Below are 19,784 nucleotides of genomic sequence, written 5' to 3' on the forward strand. Positions count from 1 at the left end.
ACAATTCACTAGATGAACTCAGAACTCACCGAAGACTGTTATAGTCACAGGTATGGTTGATTCCAGGGAAAGTACGCAGGATAAAACCTGACAATGGGAGTTCAGAGGGGCCCAGATGCGGGGGCTGTGCTTGTCCTCTTCCTGCAGAGTCAGGACAGAGTCACTCTTCCAGCATCGATGTGTGACAGTCCTCCCGGAGTACTGACTACCAGCCAGGCTCGCCAGAGCTTTGGTGTCCAGACTTTTTATCGGGACTCAGTCCCATGGCTGACCTTCCACCACCAGTCCTTCTCGAGGTAGAACTATTGTAGTAACACGCGGTCCGAAGTCCCCAACATAAATCACATTGTTAGACTGTTTGGTGGCTAAGAGCCCCCAGGCAAAACAGTCCTGTCAGATATGACAGTCCAAGGCTTAGAAATCACCTTAGAAATCACAGTAGCCAAAGGCAAAAGACAGGCGTCTCAAGGGGTAAGGTTATAATTCTTCACTACACAGCATCCTATGCTAGAAGTGATTACAGACAGCAGTGACAGTCACTTTCCATTTCAGATTCCCAGCCATTCGATTTAGAGGAGAGCATTTTTGTGTTGTATTGAACTGGGTGTTCAGTACAGGCACTTCTCGGAGATATTGTGGGTTTAGTTCCAGACCACCACAGTAAAGAGAATATCACCATAAAGCGAGTCATAATCATTTTGCTGGGGGAGGGTCTTGCCTTCAATTTATAAAAACAAAAAACAACAACAACAGCAAAAACCAGTATCTGTGAAGTGCAGTAAGGTGAAGTGCGATAAAACAAGGTGTGCCTGTATATTTCTGAAATTGACCGCACATAATGTCAGAACAAATCAGCTTTCGGTTTTGCTCCCAAAGTGGCAAATAGGCAAGACATGTTAATAGAAGAGAGTTGAAATTCTCAGATTTCACGATTTATATAGAGTCAGATTGCTTGATTTAACTTACAAAGACACCTGTGTGAGGCGTCTGCTCGCTTGACTGGCACTGCTCTCACTGTCACTCCTATTTTCTCTGCCCAGCCACACCTTGGACCTGCCGAGCTCTCCCGGGACTTCTCATATTCATAGGGTCTGCACCCTCTGTCAGAAACATACTTCGTCCATCTCCCCAACCTCCTCTTTCAACTGACTCTTACTTTTTACAGATATTTAGACTTTGTATCGGGGCAGCCTTCCCTTATATTCTAGTCGGGGTATGTACCCCTTCTTCCCTGTTCTCATAATGGCCTGTATTTTCTGAAAACACTCATCACACACACGCGCCTGGTAATTTGACCGAATCATTTATTGGATTATACATCTCCCGGAAGAGCGTTTATCTCCAGGACCTAACACAGTGATTGGCACATAGTAGGTGGTCAATAAATATTTGTTGATGGATGGATACTATAGCTTCTTGAGGTTTTTGGTATTATTTAGTGTCTCTTATTAGAGTTGGTTTTCTTTATTTCTAGTTATTCACAAATGTCACGATTTTGTTCATTTGATTGAATGGAAATGCTTTTTCTGACTTTTAGGCTGTTGCTCATTTTAGTTCAAACGGAAGTTTCAGTAACTTACTGATTCCATTCAGAGACCTCAGCAGAGGTCAGAATATGAAACACATAATCCTAAAACAACATAGTTTTTCGACCGAATCTAAATAGCCTTTGTTTTTAATGGAGCCATATTTTGTTTTATTTTACAGCATTTCTTCTTCTTGGTGAAGGATTATGGCAGCTGGCTTGATATTGGAACAAGGTATAGTATATATTCACATGGAAATTTTTAAGAGTGCAGTGAAAACAAGTAACGTGACATCTTAGGATGGAAGGTGCCGATTTGATTTTTGAGGTGAGCATGGCACGCTACCATTATTCCCAGGCTCTGGAAGTGAGGCCCACCTCTCACTGCTCGGCATTAACACATTAGCAGATGTTTTCTTGGGGTGATGTGGGTGTAGATGTTAAGTGTGGAGAGAACTACGGGACAGCAGCAAAGTCCCACAAAACCTGCTTGAATCTAGGTTTTCAGAGTGGATCACTCCTGTCTGTGTTCTCATAATCTCTCAATCTCTCTTTAGAAAAATGAAACTGTTCAAGTTATAGTGTGAATTTTATGTGGCAGTTTCAGCTGCATGTGATCATTATCTGTCTCAGAATCTTTAATATGGGAACAGTTTAACACGTGATACCTATAACATCGTTCATGTGTAGTGTAATCTCAACAAAAAGTCTGACTCCGCTTTATTGTGCTGTGAATGTCAGTGACTGTCATCGCTGTTAAATTCCTTCTCTTTGAGGAGAAAGCAGAGTTGAACCTCTTGCCTTTTTGTTTTCAAATGCATCCGGAGATACTATATTTTTGCAGACTGATGTTACTTCACTTAGTCGGTATTTATGCAGCCCTTGTGTTACCAGGAATCACGTGGGTTTGGATGGCACAGTCTGTGCTAGAGACTGTGTCCTCCGTGCCTCTCTTGGGCAGCTCAAGGCTTGTACTGCCTGGTTATTTACATACACATCTGCCTCCCACATCTGATTGGAATCTCTCATTCCATACATACTAGGCACATAAAAGGTATTCCATAGATCATTGATTTTGTTTTCATTACTCAGAAGCTTGAATGCTTAGGGAACGTTTTGAGGTCTGCTTCTCACCAGCCCTCTGATCCCAAAGTGTCCAGGCAGATAGGGGGTCAGAATGTGTGCTGTAAACCAGAGCACCTGGCATTGAACTGTTTCTGCCACTTTGTAGCTGTGAGACCATCAGCAAGTGATTTCATCTCTCTAATCTCTCTCTTGTCTCTTGTAGTCATTTTGAATGAGTTAACCCATGTAAAGCATGTAACACAGTGTTCTAGTAAATGGAAGCTATTATTATCGTTATTCTATAGGTCTATTTTTTTTATCCTTCACGGTGCTTCTTGTATTTGCCATAGTTCTCATTGCTCTCTCCATAATTTGCTAAATTTTTCATTTTAAAAATAGGTCAAAATTTTGTTTGGAAAAAAATCTAATGAAATAGAGCACGCTCTATTTTATTTTTAATTGTGATAAAATATACATAATATAAAATTTACCGCCTTAACCTTTTTAAAATGTGCAATTCAGCGGCATTAAGCACATTCACGCTGTTGTGCAACTCTGACAATCACCCATCTCCAGAACTCTTTTCATGGCCACACCAAAACTCCGTGCCCATTGAACGTTAACTCCCCATCCCACTCCCACCAGCCTGGCAGCCACCATTCTGCTTCCTGTCTCTGTGACTCTGATTACTCTAGGTTCCCTTATATGAATTGAATTATAAACTATTTGACCTTTTGTGACTGACTTATTTCACTTAGCATAATGTCCTCAGGGTTCATCCATGTTATAGCATGTGTCAGAGTTTCCTTTCTTTTAAAGGCTGAATAATGTTTCTGTTGTATGTACATATCACAGTTTGTTTACCCATTCATCGGTTGACGGACACTTGGGCTGCCTCTGCCTTTTGGCTACTGTGAATAATGCTGCTGTGGACATGGGTGTGAGACTTTTTCATGGGAGAAATCAATATTGGCTTTGGCTCTAAATAAATACCAAGGAATGAAGAGGATATAATTTCACATGAATATGTGCATCATTAATTTCTGTACAGCATCATTAACTTATATTGCACAAATTAAGAATTTGATTTTCTCTGATTAGCTTGAGGCTTATCTTTACCTGGCGAATTCTTTTCTTCAAAGTACAAACTTTAGTATTATTACCAGTAATAACACCTATAAAACATAAAGCATTTAGAAATATCCATAATCTAAATTCAATTCAGCAAATATTTATTGATTACCAACAGTGTGCTAGGTGAGTTGCTGGGAATTAAAAAAAAACACAGTTTTGGGCTGTTAGGCAACTTAAGGCTGGAGGAAGAAATAGATTTATGAGCAGAAAACGTGGTTCAGTGTGAGACGTTCTAGAGTAGTCTTTTTGGTGCTATGGGGTCATTAGTCAAGGGAAGCTTATTGGGGGAGGGACTGTTTAAACACCGCAAGTGTAGGGTTTAGAAGAGCACACTCACTGGGTCACAAGATCTAAGCAGAATGTGTAGAGTGAGAAAAATTGGAGATCTACAGTGGCACGCTAAGTAGCACTGATATTTAAAGGCGGAGAACAAGAAATGTGGAAATGAGACTGAAAAAGTGGCCAGAAAGGCAGGAGAAAACCAGGCGAGAGTAGTATTGTGGAAATGAAAACAGCGTTTCAGGAAGGACAGATGTCACCCAGATGTTACAGAGACAGTAAGTAGGGAAAGACTGGCCTAATGAGCGTGGCTAGGGAGGCTTCCCGGGTAGGATTTAGCACTAGACTGCTGCACTGAATCAGATCTATCGATTTCTGGGGGAGGACTGCACACCAAAGATAATCATTTGTCTCCTCTCTCCCAAGACCCCAATAAAATAAACAAACCCAGCCAAACTGAAAGGATGGGAGAAGAACCATCAGTAAATACAAGTTTAACAATTTCCTAGAAGACGGATAATCAGAGAGAGAAAGCAGCAGCCCAGACTCTATCAGCGGGTCCTGCCAAAGGAAGAGGGCGCCCCAGACTCAGGCAGGCAGTAACATGGAGGGTGGGAAGGGGTGAGGAGGGGGAGCCAGGTGGGGTTAATGGAGTGTCTGTCTACGGGCTCCCAGCAGGCTCTCCACAGCTTGCCGCCTCCTCCCTCATCCCTGTCCAGAAGTGCTACAGGCATTTGACTTACGGGGGGAAAATCCAAAGGGCCTGTCAAGAGACTGAAAAAACGCCTGGGAAGAATTTCACTGCCCTGATATATGTGACTCCACCTCGGAGTAAAGCCATACCCGTTTCTAGCATTTGCAGCCAACGGGCAAAGGCAGGCACCCCTCCTGTCCATCCTAAAATAGGATATAGCAATTTCTATCATATTCATACAACTTATTGGCAGCCATGCTATTTGTGGGTGAGACCGAGAAAGAAGAGACTTTCTTAAAAAGTTAAAGAAATACTTGTATACACTTACCCTATGACCCAGCAATTCCATGCCTAGATATTTACCCAAGAGAAGAAAAAACATACATTCACAGAAAGACCTGTGCAGGCATTCTCACAGCAGCTTTATTCACAACAGCCCCAATCTGGAGGCAGCCCCGATGTTCGCCAGCATGTGAATGGATAAGGAATTGTGCTCTAGCCATCCAATGGCGTTCTGTTGGGTTGCCGGAAAAGTCATGACGTATTTTTTCTATCTTTTTCGTTGCAAAAATGCGTCATGACTTTTTTGACAGCCCAATACTTACCACTACAAAGAAACTCAACTACATGGATGAACCTCAGAAACTTTATATTGAGGAAAAGAAGCCAGGTACTAGTGTATTAGTCCATGTATGTAAAACTCCAGAACAGGCAGAGTTAATCTATACTCACAGAAAGCTGATCAGTGGTTGTCTGGGGCTGGGGTGAGCTTGACTGTAAAAGGGCCTGGGGGAAGTGCTTTATGTCGTGATAGTGACGATGGCTCCACGGGCGTACCTTTTGTCAGCACTCATCTAACTGGACACTTAGAATGGTTTTGTTTTCTTATAGTAAACTATATCTTAAAGCTGATTCATAGGGAAAATATGAGACTTAAAGTAATGAAAGTTGAACTGAGAAGGGTATAGTAGAAATAGCTAAGTCCTCCCGTTCCTGGCAGGGCCTTCATAAATAATGTTTTAAACGGACGCACTGGTGTGTAGCAACGTGAAGATGCTGATTCAGGTACAGGTAACCACCAGATCTGAAAAGAGAAGTGGTTAAAAGTGATTGCTCTGACGAGTGAGTGAGACAGTGTTGCTTTTCATTATACATCTTCCTCCATTATTTTGCGTTTTTGGTACTGCATGTGTGACTGCGCCATCAGTAAAAGGGAAATGCATAAATGAAACGGGAGGCCAGGAGGCAGCGTTGTAAGTAGAGACCGCTCTTGCAAGCTGAATTGGACCGGGGAGGAGAGAGACAGGGCAGTGTCTGCATGGGAACACCCTCACGTGTTCTATAAGGAGATTTTTATCATCGTTTTGTTTTACTTGTGAGCATGAGTAATAATATTATAATTGGAAGGAGTGAAATGTCCCTAGTTACATCAGTTCTGATGAGCCTCCATCAAAGCTGGGTTCTGGAGCCAGCGAGGGGGCCCAGATGGAGTAAGCTCATTCACAGAGCAGAGGCGCAGAGCTCCCCCAAGGTCCGAGCCAGGCCGGGCGCTGAAGCGGGAGTCCACATGCCCAGCAGCTGGGTTGTGGAGATGGCGGGCCCTGCCAGACACGACGATAAAGGCCTCTCAGAGCCCCGGGAATCTGGACTGGGTGAAGGACGAAACAGCACAGAAGCTCAGACCTGAGGAGGAGGTCCAAGATGTCAGTCAAAGGACTGCCCCCCACACCACAGATAACCAGCATTTGTGTTGTGCCTCAGCGTTCACGCTATTTTCCAGCACGTTGTTTCATGTGGTCTTTACCACAGCCCTGCAGAGTAGATGCTGTTTCCCCCAGCTGAGGACACTGTGGCCCTGAGGAGAGTGCGACTTGCTCACGTCACAGAGCCTGAGCAGGTCTGGAAGGCAGCACTTCCGTAGCTAAGGCTGTCATATTCCCAGGGTCCCCCGCCACCCCACCTCTGCTCAGCTTTCCAAAGTGTTTGTTTTGTAACTCTAAGAAACTCTTTTTTAAAAGTGCTTTGTAGCTAATCCTGTGCTTGTGGTTGTTGCAAAGGAATCACTCACTGCAAAGTTTTGAATAATAAAAATTTAGGGTTTAAAGGAGAAATATCGATTGGGAGGGAATGAGCTAAGAGTAAGGGTGTCTTAGGTCAGGGAAGGACTGTTTCTGGCCAGAAACCTTTGTTCGATGTACAGAGCAAAGAGCCATAGCTTCAGAGCGCAAATGCTGAGAGGCAGGGAGATGGGTGGAAGACAGCCCTCTGATGGGGGAAGCCTGGTGTGGGGCACGCAGGCACAGGCAGAGCGCACCGCTCGGCCGCACCTCTGCATGGCTGGCCAGGCTGTTTGTTGCTGTCAGAAGACGGAGACAGAGAGTCTCACGTCAGTGGTGGAGAGAAACACCTTGGGAAATAAAGAAGATCTATTGCTAGGAGATCGTAAAGATATGGCCCGAAAATCCTGTCTCCCTCTTTGTCCAGAAATTATTTTATCTCCTTCACAGTATTTCTTATTGCTTATTTAAAGACAGTCACCATTCTCCCTGGAAAACTCTGGAATGTCTTTCTTTCGAAATGTTAAGCTGCTTTAAGTAATGTAATCACATTTGTCTCTTCTCCCTTCTGGGATCACTAGAAGCTTCCAGAAACTATTTGGAGGATTGGGTTGTTTTGCCACGGAAAAACTACCCAAACCTGGGGAAAAGCCAGATTAAGCAGTGACTGAGAAAAGTTAAGGATTATTGAGGAAGGTATTAAATTGATACAGTAATTTGTATTAAAGTGTCATTTATTGCATGCAGTGTATTATGAGTTGTACATATGTTATTTCATTAATTCTCATGACAATGATGTAAAGCTACAGTAAAGTGGAAATATAATTATTTCCATTTTACAGGGGAGGAAACTGGCTCCAAAAGACTAACATTACACAACGTGACACAGCTCTGTTTCATCCCTTTGCATTGTATATGCATTTAACATGTAGATAATGTCTTCAGGAAAAAGCATATAGTGAGCACTCACCATGCATAAAGCATTCCCAGCCATCCATCGGCCAGGATCCAGAGGTGACTGCGATGCCCGGTCTCGGGGATAGGTACCTACGTCATCGGGATATTGCCTCGGGGATTCGAGCCCTGAGTGGAAGGGCCTGCTGTACGACTGAGTCAGGAGCCCTGGAAGCCTGTGACCGACCTGTGGCCCCTGCATCGGGGAGGTTATGGTCTAACCTGGGACGTGATGCACAGTAATTATAATACAGGCAGCGTGCATTAAGGGCGATGTGAATACAGCAGGAAGGCCACTTGACCTCAGGCTTCAGTGACTCAGAAAACATTGTGCCACATCTGCTTTGCAGTTGGGCCTCAAATGAAGGATATCATTTCAATTAGGGGACTTAGAGGTTTGAGAAGAGTATTTTAGGGAGACAGAATAGTTATAAGCAAAGCTATAGAGGTGAAAAGCCCAATGCATACGTTCATGAAGTGTGATAAATTTCAGCAGTTTCCTAGAAAACAGCCTTTGGGAGCCTTAATTTGGACAACCATGAATACAAAGCTGTAGTGTGCATTCTATTCACATGTAAGTGAGGAGGCATATTCTTTGGTTCTACTTGAGCTTTAGCGTTTTAGATGTTTCTTCTACAAGTGAATCATTGCCTAGGGGTTCGCAGTTTTGACTGCCTTTTTCTCACAAGTTCATTCCATGAAGCGAAGGGTGGGTGGAATGTCTATCTGGAAATGGAGGTAATTGATTGCACTAGCACTGTCAGGGTCATTGTCCCGTGTGTTCCTGGCGTGGTAACCTTAGCAGCCAGTCTTCAATCTCTGGTTCCGCTGAAGTCACCTGTGCCTCCAGGCGTCAGGTGTTTCTGCTTTCTGCAGGGTCAGTCTCCAGGCTGCACTGGTACTGCCAGGCCCTGCCTCTCATAGTACTTGACACCAACTCCAAACTGCCTGCTTTCGCTCTCTTTTTTCTTGATGGATTTTTCTTTTCTTTTGCAAAAATTATGGTAATATATATAACACAAAATTTACTCTTAACCATTTTAAGTGTCCAGTATTAAGTATGTTCACGTTGTTGTGTAACCAGTCTCTAGAACTGTATCTTGCAAAACTGAAACTCTGTAACCGTTAAACAGAATCCCCCATTTCCCCACCCCCAGCCTCTGGCAACCACCATGCTACTTTCTGTCGCTATGAATGAGGCTATTCTGGGTACATTACCTAAGTGGAACCACACAGTTTTTTCCTTTTGTGACTGGCTCCTTTCGCTTAGCATGATGTCCTCAGGGTTCATCCCTGTTGTAGCATGTGTTGGAATTTCCTTCTTTTGGAGCCTGAATAACATCCCACCACGTGTATATATGACACTCTGTCTATCCCTTCACCTATCAGTGGACACTTGGGTTGCTCCCACCTTTTGGTTGTTGTGAAGACCGCTGCTGTGAACACGGAGCATTACCTGTCTTGAGTCCCTGCTTTGGGCTCTTTCACGTAATTCCCAGAAGTGGGGTTGCTGCACCATATGGTGTTTTATTTTTAATTTTTTGAGGAACCATCATGTTTTCCATAGAAGGTGCTCCATTTTACAATCCCACCAACAGTGCACAAGAGTTCCATTTTCTCCACATCCTCTCCAACCCTTGGTTTCTGTTCTTCCATTTTTGTTTGTTGATTTGTAGCCATCCTGATGGGTGTGAGTTGTATCTCATTGCAGTTTTGATTTGTATTTCCCTAGTTATTGTTGATTTTGAGCATTTTTCATATACTTGTTGGCCAATTGTGTGTCTTCTTTGGGAAAATGTCTATTCAAGTCTTTTGTCCATTTTTAAAGGGGGTTATTTGTTTTTTTATTGTTGAGTTGTAGGAGTTCTTTATATATTCTGCATATTAACTCCTTATCAGATAAATGGTTTGCAAATTTTTCTCCCATTCTGTAGGTTGCCATTTCATTGTTAATTGTGTCCTTTGATGCACAGAAGTTTTTAATCTTGATGTAGTCCAGGGTAGCAGTTTTTATTTTTGTTAACTTATGCTTGCTTGATCATTTTCAAAAGAGGCTTTGAGCCATTGCAAAAGTTGCATTTATAACATCGAGTATGACGTTCTCCTTGGCACTTGTGTGGTACCTTCATCCTTATTCCTTGCATTCCTTTATGATTATCATGGGAATAAAGTGTTCAGCAGAGCAGAAAATAATAGCAAAAAGAGACACTGCAGAGGCATAAAACAACAGTAAGCACCATTCAAACCAAGGAAACAGCTGGGAGCGTTAGCACTGGTAGGCTGAGTGCTGTGGGGGCCCCACCCTGCAGTACGAGCCATGAGAAAAAGGTGTGAACTGTACGTGTCAGGACTAGTATTGATTTATGATACACAGTAAAGTATAATGCAATTGATTAATGCTACACAGGGTAAAAACTATGCTTGGAAATGTTTTGTGGTAATAATATTTTTTGCCCTACACATACTGTGACCATCTGTCCAGCCCTACCTGAACAGTCCTGGGTATGCCTGTCGTCCTGGTGTATTCATTACACCCTCATCTATACAACATTAAAAATCCAAAGTGGATGGGACGACAATAAAGGCACAGCCAGTTAGTAAGTTACGTGAAACCTCAATGCTTCACCTTCACGGGTCTAACCCCCATAGAGTAAGTGGGGTGCCTGCTCTGAAGTGGGGTGCCTGCTCTGAGAGACCTCTCGGAGGCAAGCACCATAGAGGACTGCAGAGTTCAGTCTGCTCGTCAGGCTGAGGGCACTGAGCTAGCCTGTGCTGTTCCCCGCACACTCTCCTGGTATTCCTGCCGAATGCCTCCTTGCCCTGCGCTGTTTGTCTTCCCTGTCTCGTACTGTGTCGTCCCGAAGATGCCCACTTAAGAAAGGAAGATGGTTGCAGGAGGGAGGGGAGGGAGTGGAAGGGCTTGGGATGGAGAAACAAAACGGAATCTGCCTTTGCAGTCAGGCTTTCTAAAGGGAATTGCCCAACCGATGCTGCAAGGTGAGGCTTTTGCTGCTGCTGCTGCTGCTGCTGTTGCTTTTGCTGTTGTTAGAATTCCAAAACCTTCTCTTTGCATCCTCTACAGCAGTAACTGCACATACCACCACACGGAGCCCTGCAGTAGAGGGCCAGGGGTTAGGGGCGGTTCCCACATCTTCAGAAGCATCTAACTGATTGCCAGGGAAAGGCTTGGATGGTGGAGTGGGGCAGGAATAAGCTTTAAGATTCAAAACTAAAGCACCACGTAATAGGGTTCACATACCAGAACTTCATTATTCTAGTTTTTCCTGATTTCTATGCATGAGGATGCTGCTTTTAAGTTTTGGTTTTCATATTATCCCTACGTGAATGTGTATTTGAAAAGCTGAGCTCTTTCTCGTCGTGCTGCAGACATTATTACACGTACTGGCAGGGCTCCCTCCGTGGGAGCCGGGGGGTCTGAATTTTGCTCCTGCCGTAGTTTCCCTTCGTGACAAATTGTATTTCTGAACTCCTTCGTATTAGTAACACGCTTAATAACTTCAGCCATTCCACGCCTCTTCTTCACAGCAGTGGCATGTCCTGTTGTCCTTACTAATTTGTTGCTTTATAAATACAGAAATGGTGAGAATGTGTCCCAGAGTTTTGGAGAGGAAGAGGAGCTAGCGCCCCATGCATGTAGCCTGGCTTGTAGCTGCATGTTTATAGTGTCGTCGTGGTCACCTTTCTCGTGGCCAGTACTCCAGGTGAGGCCACCACGGCACCCAGCCTACCGCTGCCTGTGCTCCGTAGGTTTGAACAGCCTCAGCTCTGATTGGGTTGTCGGAAAAGTCATGACGTAGTTTTTCTATGTTTTTCATTGCAAAAATGCATCATGGCTTTTCCGACAGCCCAATAGTTTCAGGTTAATAAAGAGTAGTTTCTTTCAAAATAAAGACGGCATTACTGGGGCACGGACAGTATATCTGTTTATGAAGATAGTCCAATGTGTTTAAAATGCATCTTCAGAGCCGACGTGACCAGAATTGAATTGAGACTCTTAAAGGAAGACATTCCAGTCGGTATCATCAACTGGAAGCGCAGGTGTAAGTTCGGCGGTTCTCTGGGGACGCCTGTGGCATCAGGTGTACTTTTAACGGCCACGTGAAACATATCCTGCCCAGGCCATAAAGCTGTGTTGGGCTGAGAGAGCTATAATTTAGTATTTTCTTTTGATCTTTCACACTGTATCTTCCTTCAGAGCAGGTGATAAACTTTACAGTGTTGCCGTTTCTATGGCGTGCTGAGAGAAGTGCATTTTTTAAACTAGAGAAAAAGTTCCTTAGAGGTAATTTTCATAACTATAAAAACATTTAAATTTATGTTCTAAACGTATTTGATGTGAGGAGAATAGAGTCAGCATCATCAGTTTGAACTGCGGTTTGATTTGACAGCAGGGTTTATTTGGACTTTAATAGTTTCCTACATGCTCTATTGTTAGACTTTGTTAAAATACAAATGACAGATAAAATATCTTTTCTCTTTCGATATCATGAAAACTTAGCATTATGCTCAATAGTATTTTAATACCCTCCTAATGTAATTAATAAGCACCATAAGCTATCTTTCCTCTTACAATGAATACTAAGCTTTACTAAAATCAGTGATTCTCAGCCATTTTCTTCCCCAGCACATCTGACAGATGTGACCTGCTTCCGTGGCCCGTTACCCTGACTGCGGAGAAGTAGAGTCAGCCTTTTATCCCCATTGTGCATGTTGAAAGGGCCCGCCTGGCGATTCTGTGTGCCCCTCCACACACAGACCCCGCCTCTCCACCATCACACATGTACACCTTGAAAACTGCTGCGTTAAATGATGTCAGACTAGTCATGGAGGGGCTTGTGGGGACAGCCGAACTCATTTGCAGCTGAAATTCGATGCTCCCTTATTTAACTGCTGTGTTGAGACGACACCGGGGTTGATGGATGGAAAACATCGCAAGCTGGAATGCCTCATGGCTCCACTGCATGAAGATGATGAGCTTGAGAACTGTTTCCTGTCGATAATGTTAGCTTAAGTGAGCCAAGAGCCAGTCATTTCAGGCCATTGTATGGAGAGAAGTGAGCTGTGTCCTTTATAAATAGACTTTCACTAAATTTGAGGATGAGTCACCTACTGGTTTTACAAAGCTGACTTTGTTAAGAGATCAAGTCATATTTAATATTTTAAAATAATTTAAAATATGAAAAGTCATAAAAGGCCTAAAAGTGATAGCAAAATTTAACAAGACAAAAATCTGCTAGAAGTAATCTTTTTTTTTTACAGCTTTATTGAGGTATGATTATATATTGTAAAACTCATCCACTTTAAGGTTTTAAATGACTTAAGTGATTTTTATAAATCACTTCAGTGATTTTCAGCAAATTCATGGAGTTCTGCAACCATTACCACCATCTAGTTCATGAACATTCCCATCAGCCAAATAGCTCCCCCGTGCCTGACTACGGTCTGTCCCCATGCTCATCCCCAGCTCCAGGTAGCCACTAATCTGCTTTCTGTCCTACAGATTGGCCTGTTCTGGTCATTGCAATAAACACAGTCATATTCATATAATATATAGTCTTTTGCATCTGGCTTCTTCCACTTAGCATAATGGTTTTTGGCATTTATTTCTATTGCAGCATCTATCAGTGCCTTGTTGCTTTTCATTGCTGACTAGTGCTCTGTTGTATGGATATAATATAAACATTTTGTTGACTTTCAATAGTATAATCTTTTACAGTCCTCATGGCTTTCCTCTCTTACTTGCTCACCTCACCTCTGACTCCAAATGTCAGCCCCTGGGCTGGGGAGTAAACCTTCTTCTGACATGAAGAGGTTGTGGCTGTTACATCCAGCTTGTTGGATTGAGGATTTTGATCTTAGGAACCGGTGCAGATTTTGAAATGTCCTCGGAGAAACAGAAACAGAATAGGATCGACTGTTTCTGTGCTAATTATAAGCCTAAGAGCTCTATGGCTAAACCTGCCATAACTTGTAAACATCACATAAATAGAAATGCATCACAAGCTTATTAGAGAAAATACTGAAAGCATATAGAAAAAATAAGAAGTCACCGGTAATTCAGTGTCTCAGAGAGAAGTTCTGTTCAACATGTTGATGTATATATATCCTTTTAGCCTTAACTTATGTACAAACATACAGCACAGGGTTTTGGTTTGCTGTTGGGTTTTTTTTTTGAGTCAGGTTTTCTGTAATAACCATTTCCCCATGTCACTAAGTACTTTTGAAAACATGAAGGTTCTTGTGACTAGACTACACTGGTGTGAGTGTAACCATGATAGGGAGAGAGTTCAGAAAGACGGACAGCTGGTGTTGGTTCTGGCCTTGAAGGTCATTGTAAGGAATCAGGGATGTATTCCAAGTGCGAGATGAAGCATTAGACTCTCGAGCAGGGAAGCATTTGACAGGCTGTGTATTTTCAAACAACACTCTGGCCACAGGTGGAGAACATAGTGTAAGGGTCAGGAGGGGACAGGAAGACTGGTTAAGAGGCTGTTGCAGTATTCTAAGCAAGAGATGATGGCACCTTGGACCAGACAGCAATTCAAAATGGTGACAAGAGACTGGATTTGAAAATATTTTGAAAGAGAGGTGACTAGAATTTGTTGATGGATTGGATGATACTAGGAGATGAAAAGACTCAAGGGCGACACTTGGTTTTTTTATCTTGAATAACTAAATGAATGGTAAAGCCACCTCCAGAGACGGAGGAGGTGCTAGGAAAAATAAGTTGGGTGAAAGAAGGTGTGGGAGGTTAAGAGCTGTGTTTTGGGCCTATCAAATTTACATGCTTTAAATTAGGATGGTGCTGGAGGGAGCTGTGGGCTCTTGGGAGAGTTTCTCATTTATTCTTAGGATGAGAGAAATTGCACATCTGTGCGATGAAAGATATACTCACTTTAGAGAGGGAATAATTGGCAGTATAGGAGAGGGAGGGAATAGTTGCACAAGTCAAGTCCTCAGTAGGAACATTGGAATGGGATCCAAAATAGAACTGGAGGGGTTTGTTTTACACAGAATCAGGTGCGGGAAGAAGTGTGGACACAGATAGGGGTGTGTTAGTAGGTTTGAGGCGAGAAGTTCTCTCTCAGCGCCATCCGTATTTCCTCAATAGAATAAGCAAAGTCACCTGCTGAGAGGGGAGGAAGGTGACAGAACCTTGGGGAGAGAAGAAAGGACATTAAGTGGTTTGACTCAGGGACTGAGAAGATAACTCACACACGTGTGCAGCGGGACTGAGGCACTGATAAGAACCTGATCTCATCTGGGCCGTAAGTGTCGTGAGCCCACCCAGCACCGCGTGCGTTCCTTGTGCTGAGTCCTTCGTCTGGTGTGTATGGTTTTCCATTCCCTTCCGTGCTTCTGACTTCGATTCTAATGCCAGTGCTACACTTCTCTTTATGTTTTAATATTTTGTAGGGCTAGTTCTACTTGATTTGATAGAGACTCTTTTTATTTCTTTAAACATTTTGGGATTTTATTTTTTTAAGCGTTCAACTTTGACAATAGGTTTATGTTTTCTATTTTAGGGGAGTCTGATTTCAGTCCAGATTTCATCTGCCAGGGTAATATAAAACAAAAGATTTTCTGATTTCTTTTAATTAAAAATGACTCTCTTTAATAATGCATTTAATAAACATTAATTGAAGGCCCAACAGGCCTTTCATCGGGCCTTAGGGATGCAGTGGGGAAAGAAATAGCGATCATCATTCCTGCCTCCATGGACCTGGCAGCTTGGGACAGGGGCCACTAATCCAACATCCTGGTATATTGTTTTTACAGTGAAAACAAAAATTTCAAAAATCATACTTTAGAGTTCATATTTGTTTAGCAATTAAGGGTCTGATTTTATTGTTTTCTTTTTAGGTCAGGAGCCTACCCTAGACCAGACTCAGCTTTCTAACATAACTAGTTTTATTTTCTGTTGCAGAAAGATTCTAAAGAAGAATGTCCTAACCAGTGCCTTTCCAAAGACAGTCTTATCAAACCGTAAAACTTTACACTTGGAAGCTATCACTTTGACAGTACCAAAAAATAAAGATGAACTCTGCCCAGAGTGGGAGGCCCTGCCTTCCTGGCCTCGCAAAGCTGTGCTTAGGTTAACCCACAGCCAGCAATTGACATTTTGGGGCTATTGATTTGGAGTTATTAAGAAGGTGGGAGGGGGACCTGCGACCTCTTTGCCCTTTTTCCCTTAGCCTCCCTGTCCCTGTAGGTAAGTGGCCTGTTCTACGTGCACTCAGTAGTCACCTTCCCATATCTCAGAAGACAAATTCCCTGGGGCCTGTTTTGGGGGCCGTTCCTGGGGTGAACTTTCTGTAACCAGCCCTGTGACTCCTGTTTTCTGGGGGGTGGAGCGGGGGGAGGTGAGGAGGAGGAATATGGCCTCCTTTCATCTAGCCAGCCTGGTTACAGGCTTGCTAAAACCTTCTCCCATCTTTGTGAAGGCTGTAAAACATGTGACTCTGTTACCAAGTTAGATAGTTCAGGGCAGCTGGTGGGCATCGTAAGTAAGTAATGTGCCAGCCTGCACAGGCTCAGCGTGGGTCCGACTGCACTAGTGCCACTGTGGGAAGCCCCGGCTTTATTGCCCATTTGTCACATCTGTTCCCTAGATTTCTTCCCATCCTTCTGAATTTGTCACAAACCATATTCTGTGTAGACAGTACAATTTCTGTGTTTAAAAAGAAAAACTAAACATTTACTGTTGTTGGTAGATGAGAGCTGGGACTGAGTATTTTAACAGTATCCATTCTTCTATCTTTTCCCAAAAGTCTGGGAGACTGTAGCTTTGAGTCTGAGATTTAAAAAAGAGACGTGGTTTTTTTTGTTCGTTTTTTTAAATTTGTTTAGATTCCTTGACTAAAACTTGCACTTCACTGAACATGAGTTTGGGTAACATTTTTCTTTCTTTGTGGCTGGTCCTTTTGTCCGAGTCCTCCTAACTTATGTCAAAGCATAGGATGGCATGCTCTAAAGTGTCAGGATACTTAACCTGGGGACCTTGGGGAGTCCCTGGATATTATTCAGAGAGTCCAAGAGTTAGAAGGGGGACATTATCTTTATTTTTCTAAAAGCCAGGTTTTGAAATTCAGTGTTTGCCGGTAACAAAGGCGCAGGCACCGCTAATACCAATCAGACATTTTCATGACATGCTACAGTTGTGGGACATACCTCAAAATACTGCTTATGTTCATCACTATTTCTATAACAAATTTGTTTTTTAACATTTTGATACCTACTTCGGAATCACTGATATCATTTCTGTGTATCTGCATGTACATTTAGAAACATCGCTTAGAGGAACTTAAATGCACTCCCTCACGTGTATTCTCTCTGCCTGTTACGTCTGTTTCTCCTTCTGCAGCATCAGCCACTACGTGATTGTCATGTGCATGACCATCGTGCTGGTGTTTCTCAACGGGCTGGCGCAGCTGCTCACGACAAAGAAGCTCCAACTGTGTGGCAAACCCAAAAGCCACCTCATATGATGTTGCCGAAGCCATCATTCAGCATATGGACCCTGGTTCTCGGTCTCCTTTTAAACCAGATGCTTATCAAGGACTCTCCGAGAAGCTGGATATTGATGTATGGCGTGTTCTGCTCCCATGAAGCAAATTATATGTGGAATTCTGAGCCTTACAGGTTATCTGGAATAAAGGAGCTTCCATTCTCTTTAGGTTTTGCACGTGTAAAATAGTGATTATGTCTATGGGAACGCAGATAAAGCAGTCTCCATGTTCATTTTCTCCCTTTAACTAGCAGCTTTGCTCAGTGATGTTTCAGAGCAGCTGTAACAATCTGGTTACGCACAGCGGACTGTGCTCCTGTGAGGACAGCTCTGCTCACGTCAAAGTCCGTGCCGTGACTGAGCTGGAAGGAAATCACCAGGTAGCACCATAAATATTTACCAACTCTTAGCACTGGTTTTGCAGGTAGTTCTAACTACTAAACGGTAACGCTAGAAAGACTGTCAGGACGTGGTACTCAAATGAGCTGAAGCTTCAATTGAAAAGGTGTTTGCAGGCATTTGTCTTTTTTTTTTTTCAGGAGGCAGTATTACCATAAGCTTCTTAGTGCTGTTTCTAGGGTTTTTGTAGTCAACCAGCTAGATGCAACTTTGACCTTCAACTTTTTTTTCTTTTTCTTTTCTGGATTCTCATGGAATTTCTGGAGATAGGAAATGCTTGGTATTTGTGTCTTGTCCATGGGAAAAAATTTAAAAGGATTAGTTTTAATTGTAGATTCACTATCTGTTAACCCCATAGTTTTTATCACACATTACTTAAATCAATAGTTAAACTTTCTGACAAAATCATAAAAATCAGGGTTAAAATTGCTTCTCTTTCTGGTTGTGAGCTACAAGCCCAAAGTCCTAAAGTCCTCCTGGTAAATTTAAATTTCTATTCGTAAACAGATTCTAATGGACAAAATATTTTGAGAGTAATTTTTATTTGGATTTTTCATTAAGTGACCTTTACATATCACTGTGGAGTTGGCCTGTTGTTGCCCGTGGCGTGCCAGTAGATTTTGTCTGATGCTAACTAAGCTATAGTGTCTGAGTCCAATTTTTAAAAATAATTGCTTTTGAATTAAGTTATTGCATTTCTAATTTGCATTAATGACGAGGAAGCCCTCTATGAATTACTAGATTTTTCAAGTTGTCAAGGTGAGTGAACGCATAAAATTTAGAAGATTCGAAACTCAGTTTGGCAGTATGTGCTTTCTTAATTTCTATGTATAATAACATATAATTTATTTGTGATATACTTCATGGTATACCAGAAAAAGCATTATAGTATAAAAAAAGAAAGATGTGTTGGTGTCAGTATAAGATCGCATGCATCAGTCTGTACTATAAACTCCTAAGTGGACAGCTGAGAAGCTGAAGCTGCCTTAGCAGACAGTGACATTGGTACATGGAGAACCCATTGCCTCAAAGGATTTTTTGATCAGTGTTTTCATAACTCAGAGAAAACTGACTTCATAAACAGTTATTTAACTCCTTTGGTATCTAGTTGTTTCTTTCATCTTTTCCCAGATTTTCACACAGAGGAATTCATGAATGTTTTGTTACAACATTGTAAAAGGTGCTCAGTGCTTTATCTTTATTTTGCTTTTTGAAACATGTCTTTTATTATTGTTTTGAGTCCATGTGAGTTTACAAAACAGGAGTGTGCGCCCATGGCCACAGGCTCACCTTGCTGCCCTGTAACCGGGTCTCTCAGACTCACCTGAGTTTGCCTATTGCTCAGTTTATTAAATATCTTACAGTGTTTTGAAATGCATGTTTTTGTACTGAATAGCAGAGAACAAATAAATAATATGTAAGTAAAACATATTTCAGCTTAAGGCATTTACTTTTTTAATTCTGTGCATGCCAGATTTCCAAAGTAAGAATTAAAGTGTGTGTGGAGGAGTATCCTGTTAAGAAAACAGTGAACAACAAAAAAGCCATGCCGTGCCATGCCAAATGAACCATGAATAAATCTTGGAGGAAACGCTAAGGATTTAGGAAACTCACTGTGGCCTGGCCATCATTTACCAAATAGATATCATAACAAAAAGGGTTTCCTGATCAACGTATTTGAGAAACGCCTCGTCAAAGTTAAACAGGTGTATTTATTGTAGTACTTAGGGAATTTAACTTGGTACATGCTTCGTGAAGGAGGGAAGTAGCAGTGTGCCCCAAAATTCCACTTGCTTGCCTTCAGACCCCACCTTAAGATCTCCCTTCCGACTGGTAAACACACTTAGAAATGTCCCCATATTCTTCTGCACTTAAAACCTCGATTTGTCCCGCTTTAGAAAAGGGGTGTTGTATGCTCAATTGAATCTTGTTTTCCCGAGAGCTGGGAAATCATTTTCATTTTCACCCTTAATGTGGGAAAGCTTTAAAATGTACTATCCATTTTACCTGCCTCTGTAATTTACTCCTGTTATCATGTGGGAGCCTTCAGCACTACCAGATCAGCACCCGGGTTCATCACATGTCAGACAGCCCTGTTAGAATTGGGACTACGTCTTTATACCTTATAGTTTACATCCTTTCCCAGAA

At 42.4% G+C, this 19,784-nt stretch overlaps 1 protein-coding gene across 3 annotated transcripts in view; it reads left to right on the plus strand.

The window, feature by feature from the left end:
- PIGN (phosphatidylinositol glycan anchor biosynthesis class N) overlaps positions 1 to 19,067 on the plus strand; it is a 93,673-nt gene extending 74,606 nt beyond the window's left edge. For all 3 annotated transcript variants that reach the window (XM_019657707.1, XM_019657706.1, XM_019657708.1), the window contains 2 exons: positions 1,708 to 1,760; positions 17,094 to 19,067. In XM_019657707.1, the coding sequence (XP_019513252.1) occupies positions 1,708 to 1,760; positions 17,094 to 17,217 (177 nt within the window). In that variant the 3' untranslated portion in view covers positions 17,218 to 19,067. The remainder of the gene's footprint in view (positions 1 to 1,707; positions 1,761 to 17,093) is intronic.
- Positions 19,068 to 19,784: the final 717 nt, after the last annotated feature.

The sequence above is a fragment of the Hipposideros armiger genome, unplaced genomic scaffold (assembly GCF_001890085.2).
Source record: "Hipposideros armiger isolate ML-2016 unplaced genomic scaffold, ASM189008v1 scaffold_278, whole genome shotgun sequence".
In the NCBI taxonomy this organism is placed as follows: domain Eukaryota; kingdom Metazoa; phylum Chordata; class Mammalia; order Chiroptera; family Hipposideridae; genus Hipposideros; species Hipposideros armiger.